A 23411-nucleotide genomic window follows, 5' to 3' on the forward strand; every position below is an offset into this window, starting at 1 on the left:
TTCCCAATGCAAGTTTCAGGAAATAATTATTTCTTTTGCAAGCTTAATGTTTCACTGCAGGTTTCAAAACCATGGGTGTCTTTCACTGCTCATTTCCTAACTTGACAGCTGGTGTGAAATTTGCTTTGTAGAACAGCATCCACTTCAACTTTATCACCGTTGATTGGATCCCCATCTGCCAGTTTGTGTAAGAAAACACACATTAATCAAAGGTTTTTCACCACAGATTAGCATCTGATGTATCAGTGTCAAGGTTGGTGTTACTAAATTGAGTTGTACCGACCAGGAATTTTCTTACCTGCAGCGTAAGAGGTGTCTCATTTTGGCTGCCTTTGGAACAAATGCAATCTCAGGTGCACAACACTGTTCATTTATAGATTAAGTAGTAAAAAGAAAATTTAACAAACCCTCTTTCCTTGCTCCTCACTGGGTGCTGCTGTATCCAAGGAGGATGGCACAGTCTGGAATTCAGCTTGCAGGGAGCTGCCCATGTCTGCTGTGCTAAACACAGCTCTGGGCTGGAGCATTAGGGAAAAAAAAACCCTGTGATGAGAGGATTACTTGGGTGGTGGCACAGCTGAGCCCTCAGGAGCCAAATACAGCCTCAGATCAACCTCTAACCACAACTGCTCTACTTTGGTACCTTTGCAGTTGAAGAACAACTGCCAAGCCCCTGACCTGAGTGAACAAACAAGTTGTGTACCTTTCAGGATGCCACAGTAACTCTACTCAGATGTTTGCATGGCACTGGCCAGGAGCCTGCAAAGCCAGGAAAGTCCCTCTTCCCCTTTCAGGGCCTGCTCCCAGCCCTGCTGTGACCCCACTTCTTGTTTCACTGCACGTACTGCGCTTCCTGCCCGAGAGCTGTTCCACACACATCCAGCCCGACGTGACTGGGACCAACCAGTCAGGCCAGCCAAGTCAAAGTGGGGGTGAGGAGCACCAACTGCCCCAAAACAGGGCAGAAAGGAGTCCCTCACCTTTGTCAGGAAGTGAGAGCTGCCAGTTGGGAGTTAGCCCCACACCTATGCCCACAACAGACATGACATCATGCTCTGTGCTCCTGAGTTTGCACTGGGAATCATCGAGTGGGTCACAGAAGTGCTGGCACAGCAGCTCACAGGGCACCACAGTGCCCACTCTGTGCAGCCTCCTCTCCAGGACCAGCAGCAGTGCCCAGAGAGTTGTGCCCAGAACCTGGGGTTTGCTGCTGATACTTGGCCTTGTTTACAAAGCCAATACACCTAAAACTGCACACAGGCACTGTCTCAGCTCCAGTTAATGCAACCCTGTTGGAGCTGAAGCCAGAAAACACAGTAACAACTTGCACAAGACCACCCTGAGGATGAACAGCCCCCAATTATTTGAGACAAACCCTACTCACACTGGCACAGAAACAGCTCCTGTGAGGTGGCACCTTTGCCCCAAGAGCCTGGGTCAGCCCTGGGGCTCAGCCAGAGCTACTCCAGGTGCTCCAGAGGGCCAAGGGAGCCCATCACCAGCAGTCCCTCACCATCCCACTGAGAGCTCCCACACCTCTGCTCTCAGGGTGTCCCTGTCTACAGGACAAGCAGGAGCCTCCTGGCAGCACTTCCTGGGCACTTCTCAAAGCTCCAGCTCCCATCTGGTGGGGGATGGATGCTGGGCAGCTGGCACTACAGACAGCAATTACAACAGCACAGCACAAAGGACTCTGCTTGCTCTAATCACACACTTCCTCTTTACTCATTTGCTTGTTTTTTCCCCTAAGGCTTCCAGGCTGCTTCCTGCTCATCCACAGCTCCTGCTCTAGCAGCAAGATACTGATAAGCTTCACAAAAGAATCACCAAAACTTAGTTCTATATTTGATCTTTTCTCAAATTAGCAACTCCAGCACATTCAGATTTATCACTTTTGTGTCAATGCATCTTGTCTGAACAGGGCAGAGAACAGCTCACAGAAGAAGGAGCAAGTATCCATTTCCACTAACATTTTCCTCTTTAATGCAAATACCCAGCACCAGATCTCAGCCTTCCCTGGCTTTTAGGGCTCTTAGCTTTCAGAAGACCTAAGAATACTCCCATGTAAATACTTTTGAAAAGTGTTTTATTTATACACAACATTAAAACGAACCAAACACCTCCCACACAACATGGGAAGCTACAGCCACTCTTCCACGATGATTATTCAAAACACGTGGCTCCTCTCAAACCAGATCAGAAAGTGTTTGTGCTAAAGTTTCCAGTGCATGTAAACCTTTGTGAGTTTCTGCAAAAGCCAAAGGGCTGGAGGCAGAGCCCAGTCCCCCAGATCATCATCACTGCTGTGTTAAGGCCATGTATTTTTGAAGCTTTTCCCTCCCCACTCCACTCCCTTTCTCCTGCTGTCTGGTAGGAGCTGTGGGGTTTCTGCCCTGGGACAGCAGACCTAGCAGGACATACTGGCCTTTCTTCCATGCCTTCAAGTAAATTTCAAATGCTCTGTCACTCCTTAGTCATCGCTGGCTGTCCCACATGAGACTGACTTTGGCCAGCAGTCAGACATCAGTACAGGTGGCAATTGTGACTTCCCCCGGCACAGTCTGGCTGGGAAGCCACTGACCACAGCCCCACCCTGTGACAAGTCAACTGCTTCAAGTAACCCTTGACAGAAAAAAGACTCACTGCAAACCAAACCACGACAGCTCCAGTGCAGTCTGTTAGTAACGGACACGTTTCTACCACAACCTGATTTTTAGTTTAAGTACTCTGTCACCAGCCACAATCCCTGGGCTCATCAGTAGCTCCTTTTCCAGCCCCTGCTGTAGCTGTGTGTCACCGACACTGCACACCTAATGCTGTCATCCTTCACCAGCGTCCACATGATCCACATCTCTGTTGGGTTCAGTCTGTGCACAACCATCAGCTCTTTGTACAAGCATGGATCAAAAGGATTGAAAGGTCTCTGGATCCCAAAAGTCTTAAAGCCAGCGTGGTTCTTTGGGGTCACTGACATCTTTGCCAGACACATTCCCACAAACACATCATCTATGGGGAAGAGCTCCATGTCCTCTGCGGTGCTCTGGAGGCGACGCACTGTCTCTCTAGACATCACATATCCCCCTCCTCCTGCATAGAGAGGATAGAAGGTGGCTCCATACATGGGCTCTGGAATGAAGTATTTGACCTTGGTGTTCCTGATGGGCCGGGCGTTGGCAATCACGTCCCCAACAAAGAGATCCTGTTCAGGGTCCAGCTCCTGGAGGAACTCAACGATGTTGTAAGTGTTGACAAACACATCATCGTCGCCCTTCAGCACGAACCTGGCGTGCCGGCAGTCCTCCGTGAACCAGCGGAGGAAATGCAGCTCCTTGAGGGTCAGGTTGAAGAAGTCGTCAACAAAATCCCACTGCAAGATGTCATCGAACTCCTGGCTCTCATAGGCCAGCAGCTGGTGCAGGGGCTGCAGCTGGATTTTGGCCTCGGAGCGCCCTAGGAGGAACACCAGCCTGATGTGCCTGCCCCTGATGGACACCTCCTTCCCCCACGTGTTCCTGATGGCCACACGCCGGTCCACATTGATGGGGGAAGACTTGATGGCCAGCAGGAGGAACATCTCTTTGCTACACCTGGAAGGCCTCAGCAGGACCGAGAAGTTCCTGCAGTGCTTGTAGGTTAGGAAGACTCGGTGAGGCTCCGGGAGGGCGAGAGAAGAATTGGCAAAGGTCAAGTTTGGCAAACACTTGCTGTGCTCAGCGCTGTCCAGAACCGAGGGCTGCAGTCTGTGATCCACCACATCCACTTTCTGCTCTGCTGATGATGCTGCCAACTTCGCCTCCTTCTTCATGTAGAACACCCAGGCCAGCAGCGTGAATGAGAAGGTGTAAAGCACAAGGCTTTTAATCCTGGGATACATGGCAGCATCCGGTGCAGGACCGGTCCCGGCCGGGCAGATGAAGACGAGCCGTGCCCTCCCACCTTACCTGGGACTGGGACGTGTCTCGGTGCTTCCCCCCGGTTCTCACCAGGACCCGGAGCTGCCGGTGAGGACGGTCCAGAGCCCCCAGCCCCGCCGGGGCGCGCAGACCGGGCTGGAGCCGCCGCTCCACGGTGACCCCGCACGGCAGAACCCCGGCCCTGCTCTGCGGAGGAGGCTCCTCCGCGATTCACCGGGAGCTGCTGCTCCCTCCCCGATTCCCCGGGGGCTGCCTTCCCTCCCCGATTCCCCGGGAGCTGCCACCGCCCCCGCCCCGCCCCGGCGCTGCCGAGCCCCGCCCGCGGGCGGAGGATGCGGGGGGTGGCACCGGCACCGGGGCAGCGTGTCCCCAGCACGGACACCCACCCTGCACCCCGCACACCCACCCAACGCCCCCTGCCCGCTCCAGCTCCAGCAGAAGCTCAGCACCAGCCACAGACCACCAGGAGCCCCGGGGCATCTCCCAGCTCTGGCGGTTCAGCTAACCAGGCTCCGCGCAGCGTTCCCGTGTGGTTTATTTCCACTCATGCTTCTGCTATGGACACATCATTGAGTCTTCCCCATGGCCACGTTCTCCTGGCTCTGGGTGCTGGCTGCCAAGGGCCATCGAAGCAGCTGCATCTGGAATCGAACTGTCAGCGGCACCGGCTGGAGCTCTTGACCCTCCTCCACTTCAGCAGTGTCTGTGTTTTTTCCTTTTCCTGCGGTAAGAAGTACATTTGTCACTGTCTTGAGAGAGTAAATGATCCTAAAAGCAGCAGTGTGCAAGGGTGTCAGCAGTGACTGGGCCTCAACGGGAAACTGAATATGATTTTCAATGATAAGCCCAAAAAGCATCTTTAGGCTGGCAGTTGACCGGGGTGCACCCTTTCTTTTTGTTGTGAAACTGCCCTAGGGCAAAAGAAAGATACAGAAATAAATGATTTCAAGGATCCTGGAAAATCAAGTGTGAGGTAAAATGAGACCTACGTGAGACTACTTCTGAAGACATCCTTCAGTGTCTGGGCAAATGGTTGGCTTGTGACAAAGCCTGCTGCCTTTCCTCTTTGAGCAGTCTGGAAGTGATCCCAATTCCTCTGAGAAGACTTATTATTTGTGTGCATTTGCTGACTGAGGGATGCAAATCAGCCTCAGCTCCCGGCTGTGAGAGTGCCAGTCCCTCCACAGCCCTGCTGGACACACTGGGAGTCATCCTCTGTCCCCTGGGGCATGGCCACTGTCACAGCTCCAAGGGCAGTCCCCAGGTGATGTGCAGGTGTCAAACACCCCCGGAGCAGCTGGTGACTCACAGAGCAGACACTGAGCTCAGCAGGGCTGAGCAGCCCCCCACAAAAGCCACAGCTGGGGTGTTCTGGTGAGTCACAGCCATGAGACAGCGGGTGTAGCAAGTTGTGGGGCAGCTCATCTTTAGGCACTGTGAATTTTGCACTCACACTTTGAAATATGCTCTCAGTGGCCCCACAGTGCAGCCAAGCCAGCCCCCACCGGCACAGGCACAGGGGGACACCAAATTAAGCACAAATCTCTAACTGCTGTGGGTTTCCTGAAGCAGTAACCCTTCTGTGCACGCAACAGCACTTTCACCTTCGTTCAAGCTGAAGGGAAACCTCCTGCATGCACTGACTACACACCAGGGAGGGGAGGAAGGAAGAAACAACCACTGCTGAAGCTGAGCTGCTTGATGGCAGCTGCCTGTTTCAGCAACAGGCTGAGTGTACATTGCAAATACAGATCTTCTTGTGGGGGACAGCAATTCAATGAGTTTCTTCTTTTCAGGTTGCTAGGGGAGGCCACCAGCTTCTGTGAATGCAGACACAGCCCAGGACTGCAGAGCTCTGAGAGCCCCCCCAAAGATGGGGACCTTGTTGTGGGTGACAGGGCACAGGAAAGCAGCCTGGAGCTCCGGGTTAATTGCACCCTTAAATCTGATGCCAGAGCAGGAAAACAAAGCTCCTTTGGTAGCTCTGAGCAGTGCTGGGAGGCCTGGCCCTCTCCCTGCCCTCCTTGACCCACGAGCAGCTTTTCAGAGTTGCTTGGCCACCCTCTCCCACTTCCTCCCGCTCTTGCATTACCCCTCCGATGTGCTGGCACTGCTATTTTTGCAGTCAGAACCAAGATTGATGGAAAAATAACCTGCAAAAGGCAGGATGAGGTTTGCAGATTAAGCAAGATTAAGCAAGGCTGCTGCTCTGCACTGGGGAGGCAGGAGACACACCCGGCAGGATCGGGGTGGTCTCTTGGTGGGTGACAGCAGACTTGGATCTGTTCCCAGCCCTGCCATGGGCTGGCTGGGGCACCTGGGGCTCTCTGTGCATCTCATCTCCGAACCAGGGAGAACAATAATCCCCTCTGCAAAGAGCTGGGAGATGCGAGCTGGCAGTGAATGAGGAGCTCATTATGCATCCCAGGCAGCCCTTGCCCGGCTGCCCGCCCACGCCACCGCCCACATTTGGCAGCCGACACAGTGGGCAGCACTTTTCTCACCCAAAAATCTGCTTTGCTCTTCTCCCCTGGCACAGGGTGCTGTAGGTGTGAGTCTCCCAGGGCAGCTGGCAGCCCACCCTGGCTGCTTGTGCGGACACCGACTCATAAAGAGTCCAGGCTGTGTCTATTCCGAGAGCCCCGCAGTGAATGTCTGTATTCACAGCCCGAGGCTCAGGATGTGAGTAAGTCCCTGCTCCTGGAGCTGGCAGGGTGGCCGGGCCCTGCTCCTGTTTGCTCTCTCACACACCCCACCCTCTGTCACCTTTGGTTTTCTGGCTGGTCTGGTCTCCTTTCTCTGCTTTGGGCTTTTTGCTCTTGTCTTTGCCTTTTTTTACCTCCTGTGGAGAGAGATGTTTCCAGAGTAAGGCACTGTTGAAACTCACTGCCCTCCTTCAGTCCTGTGCCAGCTGTCATCATCTGGGTGCTGTCACTGGGATTTCAGGGGTAGGAGACAGAGGTGAGGGGGAGCAGGAGCACGGCAGAGTGGCTGCTCAGAGAAGAGAATCCAGGAAACAGAAAGTTGGTACAGCTGGTATGTGCTGCCATGCTGAGAGAGAGCACCAGAGGAAGCACGAGTGGCTGCTTACACATTCTGGAATGGAAAAATAAACTCATCTATTTTCCTAGACCCAGAAAAAGTAGCAGAATTGCTCACTAATATCAGCCTTAAATAACCACACCAGCAGCAATGGATGGTGGTCAGGCAGGGCTATTTCAGCCCCATTTTGAGGAGAGGAGAACTGAGGGATGGACGGATGGATGCCCAGGCTAGAGAAGGCATTTGCTGAACCCCAGCCTGCAGCCCTGCCCAGGGACATGCTCCTTACCTTCTCCTCCAGAACTGGTGGTTTCTCAGGGATCAGGATCCCAAAGTCACACACAGTTGCCACCAGGTCCTTGGTGGCCAGCAGGGTCTCCAAGGTCACCTTCGTGGTGCCCAGGGTGCTCCGAATGGGAGGGTCACTGCGGAATTCATATGACTTCTTCTTCTTCTTTTTCTGTTTGTCCTTGGACATGGGGACAGGCCTCAGCAGAAGGCTGGGGTCTCTTATCAGAGAGAAGCAACCCCAACCCTTGCCCACCACTGCATCCTGGCCAAGGTGCTGCTGCTTTCCCCCCACAGAAAGGGGGGACTCTGGGAGAGGTCTGACTCTCTGACACAGCAGGCTGACCCAGGAGAAGGGCCCTTGTTCTCCCATCACTGTTTCTGCAACTCAGATAGAATTTGGTCATTGTTCTCTCCTGGCACCCTACCTTTGCACTGTTCTTCTTCAGCTCCTGTCCTTCCTTATTTGTGACAGCATTTTCTTCTGGATCCACAGGCCATGAGAGCACCTGCCCGGAGAGAGGAGCTGGCCCAGGGTCACTGCCATCCCAGCCTGCCACCCAGAGGGAATTGTGATACCACTGGCTGGGCCTACCAGCAGCTCTTCCCCCTTCATCCAGCTCAGCCACACCCTCACCTTCTCCTCCACAACAGAGACAATGGTTCCAGCCTCCAGGTAGGACTTCAGCCCCACCAAGTCCTTGGCAATGTGCTCCTTCCTGTAGCTGCAGTCGATGGTGTCTGCCCAGGGCTGTCCAAGGGTGGAAAATACCCTCGCTGTGTAGGGACACAAAAAAGTTGTGAGGAGACCTCTCTTTCCCAGAAGGACCCCCAGGACACAGCTGGTGCCAGGTCATTATCCATCAGTCCCAGGAACAGCCCAGCTGGCACTGCGAGGGACGTCCTGATGCCACCACACCCCACAAAGAGCTATAAACCTGCCCTGAGACGTGGAACAGAAGATCTATAATTCCTCATTACCAGAGTGGGGCTTGGGCTCCTCTGTGGCTTCAGGCTCCTGATGGCTCTTTGTTTCTCCTGTGTCCTGAGCAGAGCTGTCCACATCCAGCGTGGCCACTGTGGGACTCTGGTGGATTTCTGTTCCCTGGAACAGACGGATTTGTCTCCAAAATCCTATTCCCCAGCCCACCCTCATGGGAAGAAGGGACTTCAGTGCCAGGGAAAGGGTCTGCCACAGTCAGCAGGAGAGGGGCTGTGAGTTCCTTCCCACGTGCAGAGAGCTCTGGGCTCCCCAAGAGGGATGTGGAATGCAGGCAGCTGGATGCAGCCACATGGGAATTCTGTCCCCAGCACTGCTGCTCCCCACATCAGGCCCATCACCCCCTATCCTGGAGATGCAGTCCCCTTGCTGTGACCTGTCTTGCTGCTTGTTTCCAGGAGCATAATCAAGCACCAACCTCAGGACTGCCCTTGTCCTCAAGCTCCTCTCCCTCTGCAAACTCGTAGGTCACAAAGTAGCTGTAGGTGATCATTGGACCCTCAGAGCCAACCTCCAGCTGCTGAAAATCTTCAGGATTAGGGAGTCCCTTCATCTCCCCAATGCTCACAACCACTCGTGCTTCACTCCTGATCAGCTCTGAAAGGAAAACAATCCTGCCATGAAGCTGCAGCACCTCCCTTCCAGAGAGAGGAAGGAAGAGAGCAAGCAGAAACCTCCAGGTCTCATGTCCCACCTGCTGGCATCCCTCGGTGCCAGCCTGTGCAAATGCTGTGACAAACCACTGCCACGTGGCGTCACTACAAAGCCACGCAATCACCTCCTGGCTTGGCTGCTTTGCTCCTTCAACGTTTGACTCTCCAAAAAGCACATCCAGCACATAAACTCATTGAGTAGGGGCCATCAAGAGAGGTTTCCCATCCCAGGTGTTCCCAGCCTCCTGCTCTCATCCCAGTCAGGGATGTGCCACAGAGGTGGCACCGCTGTGTGCAGACAGTGCAGCCCCATGTACTGATGTTCCTCTTGCCACAGCTTGGGAGGGAAATCCATGATCTGAAACCAGATGGTGTCTGGGAAGAAAAGCTGAGGCAGGCCAGGACACTGAGGCAGTTCTGGGACTGGGATGGATTGTTCTTGAGCCTAAGGCTGAAACTACCTCACTTGTAATTATACAACCACAATGCAAACCCCACTCCTGAATCACAGGGTCAGCACGGGCAGGCTCAAAGGCAGGGCTCACCTGGCTGCCTTGCCAGCCCATGGAAGTGCTGCCTCTCTTCAGGCCATATATAGATGTCATCGAGGATGGACAGCTTGGGCAGGCTGTCCACGAGGAAGCCTCTGTAAGTGGGGATGAGAGCCAGTGGGTTCCCTTGGAGCACCAGGGTGCGGAGGTTCTGCAGGGTGGACAGTTGGGAGACCAGCCCCAGCAGGTCCGTCAGGCTGTTAAAGCTCAGGTCAAGGGAGACAAGGTTTGGCCTAAGGAGAGAATCCAGGGAAGGATATAAGGCAGCCAGCCTATTTGAAGATAGAAAGCTACAGCCCTGGAGCAAAATAAGAAACAAAAATCGTATTTCCCCAGCACAAACTGGGTTGAACTGAGGAATCCAATCTGGAGGCCAGTTCCAGATTCCTGAGCCATACAGTCCATTGCCAGTGTGCCCCACAACACAAAAACTTGTCTTTAGCATCCATTGATGACCCCACAGCACCATTTGGTGATGCAGTCTGTGCTTCAGATGCTTACAGACTTCCAGCAGTGGCTTTGGGAAGGACTTGGAAAAAGTAAACTGCCCAGGGAAATGGAACTGTGATGGGAAGGGTGTCAGGGGAGTTCCCCTGGTGATTTCCCCATTTCACACCTTGCTAAGGACCAAAATAACCTCTGGGCATGAGACAGATGACAGCAGAGACAGACTACTCTGCACAGAGAGTAGACACAGAACAAAGAAACAACCATTCTGAATTGTCCCCAAATTTTCCCTTCTGTATTTTCCCAAAAAGGGCCACCTCCATGGCTTGAGATCAGCTGTTCGCATCTGCTTATTTCTCTTTCAGGAGCCCACGTTCAGCCTGTGGCATTACCAGAAATCCACAGTGAGGTGCTTTTCCTGGGAAGGGCCACACAGCCGGTTGTAGCTCAGCCCCAAGTGCTGGAGCTCCGGGGGTGGCTGAGCACACAGGTCCTGCAGATCAGCCACAGCATTGCAGCAGAGCTCCAGCACCTGCCCAGGACAGAAGGAACAACAAACACCTTGGCAACAAGCTGTTCCTGGCACCCCCTTGAGCTGTTTGGCTTTCTCTGTGTTCCCACATGGGAATTCCTGTCCCATCCTGCACAAGACCCTGCTCACTCACCTTCAGAGTCCGGGGCAGGTGGGCCGAGGTTACTCTGCTGATGTGGTTGGCACTGAGGACGAGCTCCTCCAGCTGCTGGAACCGCAGCAGACCCTCATCCACCTCCTCCACCTGCAAAGAGCTGGGTTTGGCCAACTTGTCTCTGAGGCACCTCGTGGCCAAGGTGACCTGGACACGTCTTGATCTGCGTGACATCTGTGTGGCACGGATTAGCACAACATCCTGGGGAGGACGTGGGGAGAAGCTCTACTCTAGCTGCAGCACCTGGGAAGACCCTGGGATGGCAAGGTGTCCTTTTCCCAGCATGTTTTCCCTGACAGCAGGAAGACACAGCTTTATGGGCCTCAGCTGCACTTACCCCCTTGTCGAGCATCCGCAGGGACTTGACAAGCTGGAAGACCCTGGAGCCATGGAGGATCTCGGGTGCCAGCACGACCACTTCCCGCAGGAGCTGGGCCTGGGGGCTGCAGTCAGAGGGTAGTGCCCAGGGGCTGTGCTGGTCTCTCAGCAGCCCCACCAGCACCTCAGGGGTCTCCTTTCCTGGTAGCACGGCCTCCTCCAGCCCCAATGGCTGTGCCTGGGGGCTCCTGCGGCCATTGAGGCGGGATTCGTTCTGTGGACAGAGAGAGAGGAGAGGCAATGGCAGCCCTGTGCCACGTCCCACGGCTGTGCCCCCCAGACCCCTACCCAGCTGCCGAGGCCACAGGGGAAGTCCCGCAGCCCCAGGTGATGCAGGTACTCCTGAAAAGCAGCCGAGACGCTGCGGGGTGCTGCCATGCAGCCCCAGCCAGGCAGGGAATCTCCCGGCTCAGTGGTTTGTGTTCCTGTCGCTAGGAGATGGTGCCATGGAACCAAACTCTCCAAGCAGAGGGTGGAGCATGTCTGGAACAGCACCAAGCTTGCCTGGCTGGGAATAAATCCCTGGTTTTCTGGTTCCCACTGAGTTCTGGGGGCTGCTCCCCACCAGGGAAAGAGCAGGTGGCCTCATGCTGCACTTGCAGGGTGCAGCATCAGCATTCTTCCCTGGCTGGGGACCTGTGGCATGGAATTTACCATTTCCCTTATCTGTGTCCTCAGTGACACTCAGGCTTCAGGGAAGGAGCAGTCAGGGTCTCAGTCAGCTCCAAAACCCCAGCTCTCCCCTTTACGTGGAGGGCACTGCCACACAACCATGTAAGGCCAGAAAACAAGCTCACAGCTGATAATACTAGCTCCCACACTTGGAAAAAGTAGGTGAGCTCAAGGAACAAAAGCCACAGCTGTGTCTCAGGTCAGCATCAGGTCTCCACAGGCAGAGATTAATTTCCTTTTTCCAGCAATAGGTGTTACAGCAATGGCCACAAATTCCATTTTAGAGGGCTGACAGAGCAGCATGTGTCAGCAGAGCTTCACCAAATGAATTGCAGTTGCTCTGTGGTGTCTGATGGTTTCGTGGTGGAAAGCTGAACTTCTCAGGCTGGGTTTTACAGGATGGATGCTGACCTGCTCCCTTATCAGCTCAGCAGCTTATCACAGCCCTGTAGAGACCAGAAAGGATGTGCACATCATGCACAGGCTATGAGATGATGGCATGTCCTGGAGTGGAATAACCAGGTAAAGTGCTATCCTTAGGAGAAAATGAAGTACAATCTTCTGAAAGTCTTTGAAAGAAAATTACCAGTGGTTGAATTGTGTTTTGTGGAAAAGCAAAGCTGTAAAAATTCTGCTTCTTTTATTTGCATCACTATTTAAAATAACTTGGCCCCATTGCCTTCAGTGCTGCACAAAGAGATCCTCCTGCTCTTGGGGGAAGGCCAGATCCCAGTACTCCCTGGCTGTGCCCATCTGCCAGAGCTTGAAGGGGGCTGGCAGTGCCCAATGGCATCTTTTATGTACAAGCTCCTGCACCTTCCACAGATCTTCCTGTGGGCCACTGACCAACTGCATCTCTGCAGGTTTGGTGCTTCCAAACAAGAAACCCTCCAAGATCATCCTTCTGCCAGAAAAGAGCCATCTGTACCCACCACTGCCTTTGTAGGGACATTCCTAAAGAACACCACACACAAAGAAACATCTCTCTTTCTCTCTGTCTCCATTTTCCCACCAAATAATAATAAAACCCTCAAATAAAAGAAGTGTCTGCCAGAACTGTCCTTTCTGTTGGCCATGGTTAACTCATCTCTTCCTTGGCATTACTTAGCACCTATTCTGTTTTGGTGTGCATGAGGATTTCCTGCATTTGGTTACCAGAAGCAGAAAACAACCTCAGGGGAGACAGGGATGGGGAGGGGGGATCCTGAGCATCCCTTGGGAACAGGGTCTTAGAGGCATCCAGCAAAGGAATTTATACATGGAACTGGAGGCCTGACCTACCTTGCACACAAGCCTTTTTCACTCCCTACATTGGGTCACTCTTACACTGACTCTGCAGGAGAAGTAATGGCTTTGGGTAGCAATAATGTGCTTCCAACCACCTTTATAAATAAAACAAGAGTTTATGTTCTAAATCCCACACTTTGGAGAGCCCAGGGACTTAGATGGCATGGCCAAGGCAAGTTCCGAGTCACAGAGATGACACAGGACACCCTCTATGTCAGTTTGAAACTGTGCACGTAGATCACAATCAGTGAAGGCACATTTGAATCAACTTTTGATGTAATCTTTCAAAAAAGAAAAAAACCCAAATTATCACTGGCAAAAAAAAAAAAAAAATACTGTGGGGGAGCCATTGACGCAGGACTCCACAGCACTTAAATGCAGCCTGGCTGGCCCCATCCACAGCACTCCAGGCAGGCAGAAGCTCCAGAACCAGCTCCAAAACCAGCTCCCAGCCAAGCCACTGCTGTCCCATCCCACCATGGAATGCAGAGCAGGTGGGTGTGACGTACCTTGCTACAGGCTGTAAGATTGCTCTGGTTGATGCTCACCTCTAGCTCAGCCACTTCATGCCTATATGCTTTAAAAATGTATCACATTGCACAAAACTATTACGATTTGCAAAAGGCTATGCAGAAGATTGGGACTAATCATTGTATTCTCTTTCCTTTTGGTTTCCTCTCTTCATCTGAATGCAGAGATCAACAGGTTTGCAATCTTCCTCTTCTGTTTACTGGTTCCTTTGGGCTCCATGGCACCGACAGAGACATCAGAAAGCAGAGTGACTACAGGAGAGAGGCAGAATCACTTCACTACAGAGATACCAACCTTCGCATCAGTAATACAACAGAAAGCTCATGAGTTGTTTGAATTCTATGTAAGTGCACCATTTTCCATGTGCTGTGCCTATGTCTGTGGAGAAATCTCTTGAATTATTATAAAACACTGGAAAGACCACCAGAAAAGAAGTATTTGGGTTAAAACCTAAAGTAGGGTCCTTGTATTTCATGCAAGAAGGAAAGTGTTCATTGTGGTATTTCAGGGCAGTTGGAGCAAGGGCAGCTGCAGAGAACTTGGATAGCTTTGCCTCAGCTCATTGCCAGCTGGGATCTTCCTGATTCCCAGTATTCCTTCTTAGTCTCCCGAGTCCTGTTGGGCATCTTCTTGCAGGAATTTAGTCAGATCACTAGAAATGTGGTGAGAATTGCTTTGCCCTTCAGTCTGACCCTAGTGCTTGAGCACTTCTGCTAAAAATCCTGCTCACATATCCTTTCCTTAGAAAGGAAAATAGCTGACTGAACCCAGGTGCCAATGCCTCAGACAAAGTTCAGTTCCTGGGACTGTGTTCCCAAGAGTATGTTGATAAAAATCAACATTGACATTTCCTCTGAATTCATTTCTGAAATCAAAACCATCTCTGCTGAAACAGCTGGAAACACACACTGGCTAAACCAGATATCTGGAATAGGTAAATTTTGCCCCTACAGCAAAGAATAGAATCCAAGGCTTAGAAAAGCTGAGAACCAAGGCAAACAAGGCACGGGGATCTGCAAACTCTGTGCAATGCCTGCTTGGTCAGAGGGATGGAGGTGTTAATACAAGATTGAAACACAAATGAGAAAGGGAAACCAAAGGATCAACCATGTAATAATTTCTCTCTCCTCTTCCTTCCCCACAGGACAAGTGCATCTCTGCAACATTCCACCCTAAGCCCCAGACAGTTATGTCCAAGGCCAGAGACATGGCAGACAGAATACCCACATGTCCAGCTTTCCAGGCAAACTGCTGTGCTTTGCACCACATCCTCAACACTCTGAAAACCCTGGGAGGTAACATAGAAACCTTCTGCAGCAAGAGCTCCAAAGGCGTGGTCCAGGACAACCTCAACCAGCTGAGCACCACGGTGCGCCAAGGCGCTGCCTTCTACACCTGCAGCAGCCAGGACCTGCCCCAGGGCCACACCATGAGCCAGGCAGACACAAAAACCTACATCTGGTGGGTTTTAAAGAAATATGAGGACATCATGCAACTCACAGGAAAGCTGTACTCTGAAGAAGCCGTTTGATATGCTAGAATGAAAAAGTAACTTGAAGATAAGTCTCGGTAAATGAGACCTACCAGGGGTTATGGGATCAGTTTGATGCCAGGATGAACATTGATGATGTACTAGCTATTCTCTAGAACTATATAATCCAGTTTAATTTAATATTTAAAGGAGGAATGTGTTATTGAATGTATTTATTATAAAACTATTTATATTGTCTTATTTGCAACAGCATATAATAGGGATGGACTAAAGTGAGTCAAGGTAATTTAATTAACCAGCCCTGACATATATAAGCAATCAGGAAAGTGTAATTTCAGTAATTTTAATGTTATTTATATTTTTATCTTGCAGTTGTTTTTCAAAAGAAAAATCGATTATCAGCAGGCTGATTTTGTACTTCCCTCTCTACTAGTGAATTTTATTTATGAATTTATATAACATCTATTTTTATAAATCTATTTAAGCAATTAGTTTATATATTTATTTATTCATATTTTAAACTCTTATATTTTAATACTGAAAGGGATCTATTTGTTACTTAGTAGATGAATGCTTTTACTCATTTCATGTTACCACCTTTGGATAGAAACTGGAACTTAATAAAAATATTAAATAAAACAAATATTGCTGGATTATCTTTTTACTAATTCTTTTTTACAATATACTTTGCACTGGCCCTGTTCTGCTCAGACTTCTCCAGGAAAAGTGGGTTTGATATCAGCTGAGTTACACTGCCAGCCCCCCAGGAGTCTGAGGGGGGATCCTAGAAAAGCACTCAAGTTTCCTAAGAGGAACTGAGGGACCAAGCTCCTTGCTGGAGCCGGGGGAAGAATTCCTCCCAAACAGGGCCCATTTCAGACACAGCTGTGGAGATGTCACATAGTGGTGGCACAAAGAAGGTAAAACCCCAACCTCCTCTCCTTCACTTTTAGTAGAAAAAAGAAGAGTGGCTGGAAAAAAAAAATAGTCACTGCCTGAGGTGGTGCTTATCCCCAAGGCTGAAGCAACACCTGCCTGACCTTTTCAGGTGGGGTCAGCAAATCTCTCAGAGGAGGAAAACAGTCATACCCTGAGGGCTTAAACATCACCGCTGTGAAGGACTGACACAAACCACTTAAGCCTTGCTGAACCAGAGGATTATACAGGGCTGCTCCCTGTGGTTTCCCCTCCCATGCATGGCTTTTGTTTCACCTTCTAAAGATACAAATAGCTCAACAAAAGGGTTTTCCTTAGAAAGGGAAATGCTTCCTCAGCAGTGCTAACAAGATGCCAAAGTGAGTCAGAAGGTCTGTCCAAACGTCATGGGAAGAGCTACCTGGGAAAGAGATGTTCTTCCCCAGGGGGGAACACTCAGACAGTCACTGCAGAGAGGAAAAGGCACAAGCCCCAGGCAGAACAGTGAGAGAACACCTGCAGCCCTGTGACCTTCCTGGTGCAGGGTTACCAGGGCTCAGATAAATCCTCCCCAGCCCTGGAGGGCTGCAAGCTGGGGAAACACCTGGGCCACAGGGAGCATCTCTGCTGTCATCATGATCTGGTCACCAGCAAAGACCTCCTGATGTGCAGTTCCCTTTTATCCTGGTTGGAAACAAAGCTTTTGAGGCCTATGAGGAATGAAAGGTTGGGAAGGAGGAGCCACAGATGGGCTCTGTAAGGAGAGTCAGAAGGACCCAGGGATGTGATGAGTCTCATCTTTCCTGGGTTTGTTTCCATTTGGTGGTGGAAAGGCACTGGAGGTGTGACACACACACCTTGTTCTGATACTGGAGCATGTTAAACATCTCTCTGGGTGACAACAGAGGCTCTTCTGGGTTTGCATACAGGGAAGTTCCCCAACACCCAAATAACCACTCCTTGTCTGCCCACCTCCTGGAGAAAGTGCAGAGATGAGCTCCTGAGGGAAAATATACGTTAAAATAAACAAATAAAAATCTACTGAGCATTCTATTCCATTCTTTTAGAAATAAAGAGAGCCCTGGGCTGTGAAATCACTTATAGCACTGATCACTTATAGCAGTGATTTCATTTGGCATCATTTCCACAGAGCAAGTGTAGGTCCACTTCTGGCAGTGTTCAAGGAACAGCAGAGCCAGCCACAAAAAGAAACCACTTCACAAACTCTTTTGGCACTTCAGCTGAAGTTACAGCAGCCTCCCTGAAATCACCACTAAATCAGTAATACAGAAACAGTGCTCTGCAGCCACAGCTTCCCCCCAGAGAGCTTTGATAACATCACTGCATTAACTCTGGCATTTGTAGTGCTTGGTCAAGAGTGGAGGAAGGCTGAAGATTTGTTTTACCACTGTTGAAATAGCACTGCTCTTCACTCCCACCAAAATGCTTTATGTGAGATCAAGCTTGTGATTTCTGAAAAATTAAATGCATGGTTTTTGAACCCTGCTGTGCCTCCTGGAACCACAGGCCTGACTCATCAGAAGTTCTCATCAGAACCACAAAATCAAAAGAACCAATCACAAGGGTAATATCAACCAGCACAAACTTTTGTGTGGTGATTTTAAAATAAAATCCTTCTTCTCACTCTTCTATTACCTTTCACTTTAACTAGAGCCTCACTGCTGCTTCCACTAGGCAAGAAAATCCAAAATACCAGGGAGGTGGCAACTGAAGCACAGACAGCTGGAGTGTCCTACCAGGGAAAAACAAAAATCAGTCATTAAAGGCAGATTTATTTATTTCACTTTTAAAATGAACTTAAGTAGCTCAGTGCCTAACACCGATATCAATGCCAAAAGGAGTCCAAACTTCAGCAACTCCACAGAGAATACAGAGCCCTGCTCTGGGAATGCCAAACACACAAATCCAAAGGTAACTCCAGCACTGTTCACAGGGCAATGAGCTCTTGTCACCTTTTAGAGCTGCAAAAAGGATGCCAGGTGCAGACCCTGGTCTAGGAATAATTCTGCTTACCATTTCCTCGCCTCCAGTCAGAAAACAAAGGCAATACAACCAGTTTCTTCCAAAAAATATCCTTTATTGTTTTGGTTGTAAATATAAAAAAATGCATTGCACAATTTAACAGACCTACTGAAAAGTGCTACATATCAACAGCACAACAGAAGTTGTCATGCAACAGAACAGGAAACCTAAGCAAAGCAAGAGCACAACCTGAAGTCCTCATACCTTCAAGCTTTTTTTTTTTTTCCTTTTTTCTTAACAAGAATGAATTCCATTCACTTAAAACACATTTAAATACAAGGTTAGAAGAAGAAAACAATATATTTATTCACTGTATTGTTAAAAGGCTTGCTCATAACATTGATATCTTTTGACTGAAAACCTTATTCATGTTGGAAAAGTTCAGATATAAAATGTTCAGACAGTGGCCAGAAATTAATTCCATTATATACCAAAGGTGTATTTCATTGTAACTGAAGTTACTGTAATTGTAATTGAAGAACTCAAGTTTTACAGATAAAGCTACAGTTTGGTACTCTACAAGGTATGTGAAAAGAAAATCCAACCAAGAATGAAACCAAAGAAAACTAGAGCTTTAAGTGATGTTGTGGGAAAAATATTGGGATCCTGTTAAAAAAAACCAAAAAAACAAAAATAACAAAAAAACCAAAACCAAACCAAATAATCTCCTCTGCAACTCAAGTGTATAAATTGAGGAGTCATAGAAAAACTCCTGATGTCTCACCTAATTTAAAAAACTCCTAGAAGTTATCAACAATTGTCCATAGTCCTCCAAGACTGGTGTGACTGAATCCCTAAAAAACCTGAACTGGATGTCATCAGCCTTTTGTTTTTTGGTGGTTTTCCATGCAACAAAGGTGGGAAGGAACAAACAAAAACAGAAAGAAAAAGAAGAAAACAGTGAAAAACCCATTCAATTTTCAGCAGTACCTTCTAGCTGACAACATCAAAGCAAGCATTATCCACTCCAGAAACTGAGAAAGTGAAACAGCCTTCAAGTAAACATTATCTTACTGAACATTTCTGCAGTGAGCTTCCCTCTCCTGTTCTCAAACTCCTTTTAAGGTGTTTTGGGCTTTAAAAGCCAACTAAACTAAATTTACCTGTCCCTTCTACCACATGTGAACACAAACACACACACACAGAGGAATGTAAAAAAACCTGAAGATACAAAGAGATGCAGTTTTTCAATACATTTGACAGCCCTTTGTCTTTTCAAGGCATTTCAGATGTAGAGGTTGAAGTCCTTGCCTGTTCCTGGGTTTGGCAGAGATTATGTCCATGTGTGCACACGTGTTCCTGCACATGGCAGTGGAGAGGGGTGGAGGGAAGCAGGGAAGATACAATTTTTTCCAAACACAGAAACAGTTACTCATGACCTCAGTCTGAAAGAGTCACAGCAATGCCACACAGATAAAACCCTCTAAAAAGCCAGGGAAGCCCCACTTTCTCCATTCTCTGAATTTTCCACACAGCATCATTTTAGGGGGAAAAATGGATGACTTATGATTAATCAAATGCACTCACGACACCAAGATCTAAGGCACAGATGGAAACATTCTGGTAGCCCCCCCTTCAAGGAAGCCTTCCCCAGGGGTCTAGAAAAGCATGGAAGAACATTCCAGTCAGGTCATAATGGTATTAACCAAGAATCCTTTGGCTTTGTGCAGAGATCAGACTGTCATGGTGAAGTGTGCACTTGTCTCTGATCTTCCTCCTCAAAAATTCCTTCAATTCCAGTTTGCTCCTGGACCTTCACCCTTACTCCTCCTGCTAAAAGGAGCCCAGTAACTACAACACAAGCTAATAACTACACCAGATAATGCCCCAGCTCTCCAGAATTTGTCTTTGGGGTGGGGCTATCTACAATATACCAATTAATATAATTTGAGGTCAGAAGGAACCAGTAGACAAACCCATTTTGACTTTGTGCATATCACAGGCCATAAATAAGTTATTTAGCCACTCCTTTACTGAGTGAAACATGTTGGATCTGACAGAATATAACTTATATTCAGTTATATGGGGGTTCTCCAAAAGTTTAGCACCAGACAGATGTGCAGCACCTGCAATTCTGTGCAGACTATAGGCACTGTGTGTTTGGCTTGCTTACTTTGGTGACACTGAGGAAATCAGAGTGCTTAAATTACAAAACTTTGAAAAAAATAAAGTATTTAAATTCCTCCATGGGTAAGAAAGAAAGACTAAGGTGTTAAAACATAAATCAAAGTAGAAAACTATTCAGGAACTAATACATACGTGGTCCATCTCTTTCCATACCAATCTTTAGTGGTTCTACTGTTCAGATGTGAGACATAAACCAGCTTTTATCCTCCTGTGTTTCCAAATGAAGTGAAATCACTGTCCTCACAAGGCTGACTGATAAAAAGAATTCTGATCTGCAACAACAGGGTGACAAGAACATATTGAATCACTGCTTCAAAGAGCAGCCACATCATTTCTGGTAATTGCACTAGTGGAAAGTATCTTTTCACTTTTCCTTTCCTCCCTCCTACACTCTTGACTAAGTAAGCAATAGTTAAATTTTTTTCTCTTTAAGATTTGCAGTTTTTTAATAGTGCTTTGAGTTTGTTTCTGGACCACAAATTGTTAAACAAGCACTTTCCCTCCAATTGTAACCAGCTCATGGTGCAATCTGATGGATGAGTTTTCCATCCACATCAAAACTGTGAATGGACAAAACTTTTGGCAGCTCAGGTGAATTACCCCTCCCTGTTCCTTTAAGGTTGCTTTCAGTTTCCAATCCATTCAGTGACATATGGGATGTTAGGGTCTCAGTTCTCAGATCTCCCTGGGCCCTGAAGGATGATTGTACTGCACTGTGATTGTTGGGACAAAACCCCCACGTCATTGATACCAGAAATGGTAAAAATCACACACCATCACTGCTGACAAGCAGGAGAGGCATTACAGGATCTGCTCATCTGTAAAGCTCAGCAAAAACACCAGCTCTTGGACAATATGCCTGCTGCTTTCTTGCTAGAAACCCACACATGCTTTTAACACACAAACAGTGATGTCCTTTCCAAGGAAAGGACATAAGGGACACCCCCAGCTCATCACAGTTTAAAATGATTTTACTGGAGTCAAATTCACAAGTAGTGATAAAAATGGGAGGATTGAAAGCACTGATAAAAAAAGGATTTACTTATTTAACACTTCTTACCCAGATGTATTCAAAATAATATTGTTTAACTGATTACAACATTATGAAAGATCTGGGAATGGATCCCTCCAGAAAATCTACTCACTATTTAATTACTATGACAATCTTTACACACCATTCCTTGGCTGAGACTTGGAATTTTGTTGCTTCTGTCACAGGGACACAGTTTTCCACATGTGCCACAAACTTCAAATTATATGTCAAATCTACTGTAAAGAAAAAGAAAGAAAAGCATGTCCCCTCTGCCTGCACAGAGGAAGCTGTGTTGGTACAAAATGTGCCATTTTGCCTTCCCCTTCAGTCCTCAGTCCTTCCATGCAGGGAGAAGCTCACCTTTTGTGCCTTGTCCTTCCTACAGTGCTGCTCTCACAAAAGGAACTCTGCAAGGAAAGCCATTAGCTGCAAGAACGGAGGGCAAAGGCAAACAAGAACAAACCTCCACGTGCGCTCAGCCTACTCCCCAGGCCCATTTCCTTCCAAACTTTGACCCACCAAGTGGAGGAGACTGGGGACAATGCTGAGAAAAGCTCCTTTCCCCAAGGAGAACCTACTGAGCCCATTTCAGAGTGTGCAACCCCCAAGTGCTCCAGTTATTCCTCATTCTCCCACAGTGAGAGAACGCACAGCACCTCCAGCCTGCCCTTGAAACTGGAAGAAAACTGCTCAAGGGAAGTGCTCCCACCGTTTGCATAGCTCTGAAAAATTAGGATCAAGTCGTGAGTGGAATTACAAGGGTCATGGGATGATCCAGACTATGAACAATCAGCTGGAATGAACATCCCAGTGCTGTCCCAGGATGGACAATCACTGCTGGAACGGGACTCAGTTGACCGGCAGCAGAGCACAGTACATGCTGAGATTGTCACAGAAAAACATTATGCAGTATTTTGAGTTTTAAACTTATTTTTACATGTTCTACAATTCACGCAGAACAGAACCTTCAGATATACATATAGACCAGGCCTAGCAAAGTCCTTCAGGTTTTTCAGACGGAAGGCAAAAAGAAGCAAAAAAAAAAGACAAAGAAGCAAAGAAACTGACCGCAAGTTTGTGTGGTTTGATATAGCTTCTGAGATAATAAAAAAGCCAATTTTTTAACATTACAAACTCAATTCTTGTCTCTGAAGTGCTACTACATTTACCTATGGATGTGTTTTATATGTGCACATTTTGTGAGGATGGCAGCTGAACTGTGCAGTGTGCAAGAAAATAGTTCATTGATTGAACTGATATAAAATTAATGTATTTATCCTAATTGCAGAATTTATACAATCTAAAACTGCTTTATTGCACTTACTGCACAGCCTGCTACTCCCTTGCAATGGCTATATAAAAAAAATAAAAATCAGCTACTTTATTTACTAGAAAATAAAGCACGCCTTGAAACCGATCAAATGCAATTATACACTCATTAAAATAAAAATACACAAAACACAGCCTGAGATTTTAATTCTAGTATTTTTGCCATGAGTTGACATCACTGACAGATTTTTCTCCTCCTTTGGTTTTTCATATGATCCTGTTTAACAATTTTCACTATTCAAGTAAAACACATGGAACCGAATACCAGAGAACAAAATAAAAAGCACATTTTGCTTCATGAAATCAGAAGTATTTTTTCCCCTTGAAGAGCACATTCCTTGGTGTACAGGATTTACACTTCAGAGAACTGAGGGCATTCCATTAGTTGCATAAGGATGCATTGATGGAGATCTATTGCTGCCTGCAGGGCTCAAACCTGCTGAGTTTACCTGAGCTTGGTGTTTTTTCTCACTTGACAGAGCACAGCACAGCACTGGAGAGGAACCCAAACCTTCTGACAACGCTGCATCACCTGCAAGGCAGGGCCAGGTGCCCTGAACAATGTCTCGGGTGATGGAGAGAATCCTTTCTAAAGTGCACTGACTGGAGGAGCCTGGGCAGGCAGGGCCTGGCAGGTTCTCCACCCCTGGGACAAGCACCTCAGTGTCTTTGGTTGTTAGGTCTCCCCAGCTCTCTTGTTCACCTTCGTCACAGCCTCTCGCGCCTGCTCCGGCAGCCGCAACGGGTCCGACAGGATCGAGGTGCTCCTGCTCAGCTGCCGCAGGGTGCTCAGCACCACTACAAAAAAAGAAAAGGCAGGAAAGCATCAGGAAAAGCTATTAATCTGATTGATCTTTCTTCTGCAAAAGAGAGCATCCCTTGACAGCTATAAATGTAAATTAATACTTGCTGAAAGGCAAGAGGGAAAGAATCGAGCAGTGATGCCCAAACAGGAGGTCACTCCAAAGCTAAACACAAATCTCAGAGGTCTTCCCTCATTAGGAGATAAATCACACTGCCAAA

At 48.4% G+C, this 23411-nt stretch overlaps 3 protein-coding genes across 4 annotated transcripts in view; all 3 read right to left on the minus strand.

The window, feature by feature from the left end:
• Nucleotides 1-2071: 2071 nt before the first annotated feature.
• B3GNT4 (UDP-GlcNAc:betaGal beta-1,3-N-acetylglucosaminyltransferase 4) lies at nucleotides 2072-4277 on the minus strand. Its single transcript, XM_041488744.1, has one exon. The coding sequence runs from the start codon at nucleotides 3872-3874 to the stop codon at nucleotides 2756-2758; it is 1119 nt and encodes a 372-aa protein (XP_041344678.1). The 5' UTR covers nucleotides 3875-4277; the 3' UTR covers nucleotides 2072-2755.
• Nucleotides 4278-4361: 84 nt separating this feature from the next.
• LRRC43 (leucine rich repeat containing 43) lies at nucleotides 4362-12789 on the minus strand. Its single transcript, XM_041488709.1, has 12 exons — nucleotides 11248-12789; nucleotides 10919-11173; nucleotides 10561-10671; nucleotides 10288-10427; nucleotides 9443-9681; nucleotides 8663-8841; nucleotides 8226-8349; nucleotides 7882-8021; nucleotides 7673-7753; nucleotides 7246-7425; nucleotides 6681-6756; nucleotides 4362-4635 (listed from the first exon to the last, which is right to left on the minus strand). Exons 1-12 carry the CDS (start codon nucleotides 11335-11337, stop codon nucleotides 4481-4483), a joined length of 1770 nt encoding a protein of 589 aa, XP_041344643.1. The 5' UTR covers nucleotides 11338-12789; the 3' UTR covers nucleotides 4362-4480.
• Nucleotides 12790-17934: 5145 nt separating this feature from the next.
• The window catches only part of LOC121364833 (MLX interacting protein), a 44578-nt gene continuing 39101 nt past the window's right edge, over nucleotides 17935-23411 (minus strand). For both annotated transcript variants that reach the window (XM_041488451.1, XM_041488450.1), the window contains one exon: nucleotides 17935-23186. In XM_041488451.1, the coding sequence (XP_041344385.1) occupies nucleotides 23065-23186 (122 nt within the window). In that variant the 3' untranslated portion in view covers nucleotides 17935-23064. The remainder of the gene's footprint in view (nucleotides 23187-23411) is intronic.

Source organism: Pyrgilauda ruficollis, unplaced genomic scaffold (genome assembly GCF_017590135.1).
Source record: "Pyrgilauda ruficollis isolate IOZ18807 unplaced genomic scaffold, ASM1759013v1 scaffold9, whole genome shotgun sequence".
Taxonomy (NCBI): Eukaryota; Metazoa; Chordata; class Aves; order Passeriformes; family Passeridae; genus Pyrgilauda; species Pyrgilauda ruficollis.

Excerpts from the sequence above, each read along its gene's own strand:
- B3GNT4 (XM_041488744.1), bottom strand. The coding sequence starts at position 3,874 with ATGTATCCCAGGATTAAAAGCCTTGTGCTTTACACCTTCTCATTCACG.
- LRRC43 (XM_041488709.1), bottom strand. The coding sequence starts at position 11,337 with ATGGCAGCACCCCGCAGCGTCTCGGCTGCTTTTCAGGAGTACCTGCAT. Across the intron at positions 8,842-9,442 it reads TGGGCTGGCAAGGCAGCCAG|AGCTGATCAGGAGTGAAGCA; the intron begins GTGAGCCCTGCC and ends TTTTCCTTTCAG. Across the intron at positions 7,426-7,672 it reads TGAAGAAGAACAGTGCAAAG|GACAAACAGAAAAAGAAGAA; the intron begins GTAGGGTGCCAG and ends CCCATGTCCAAG.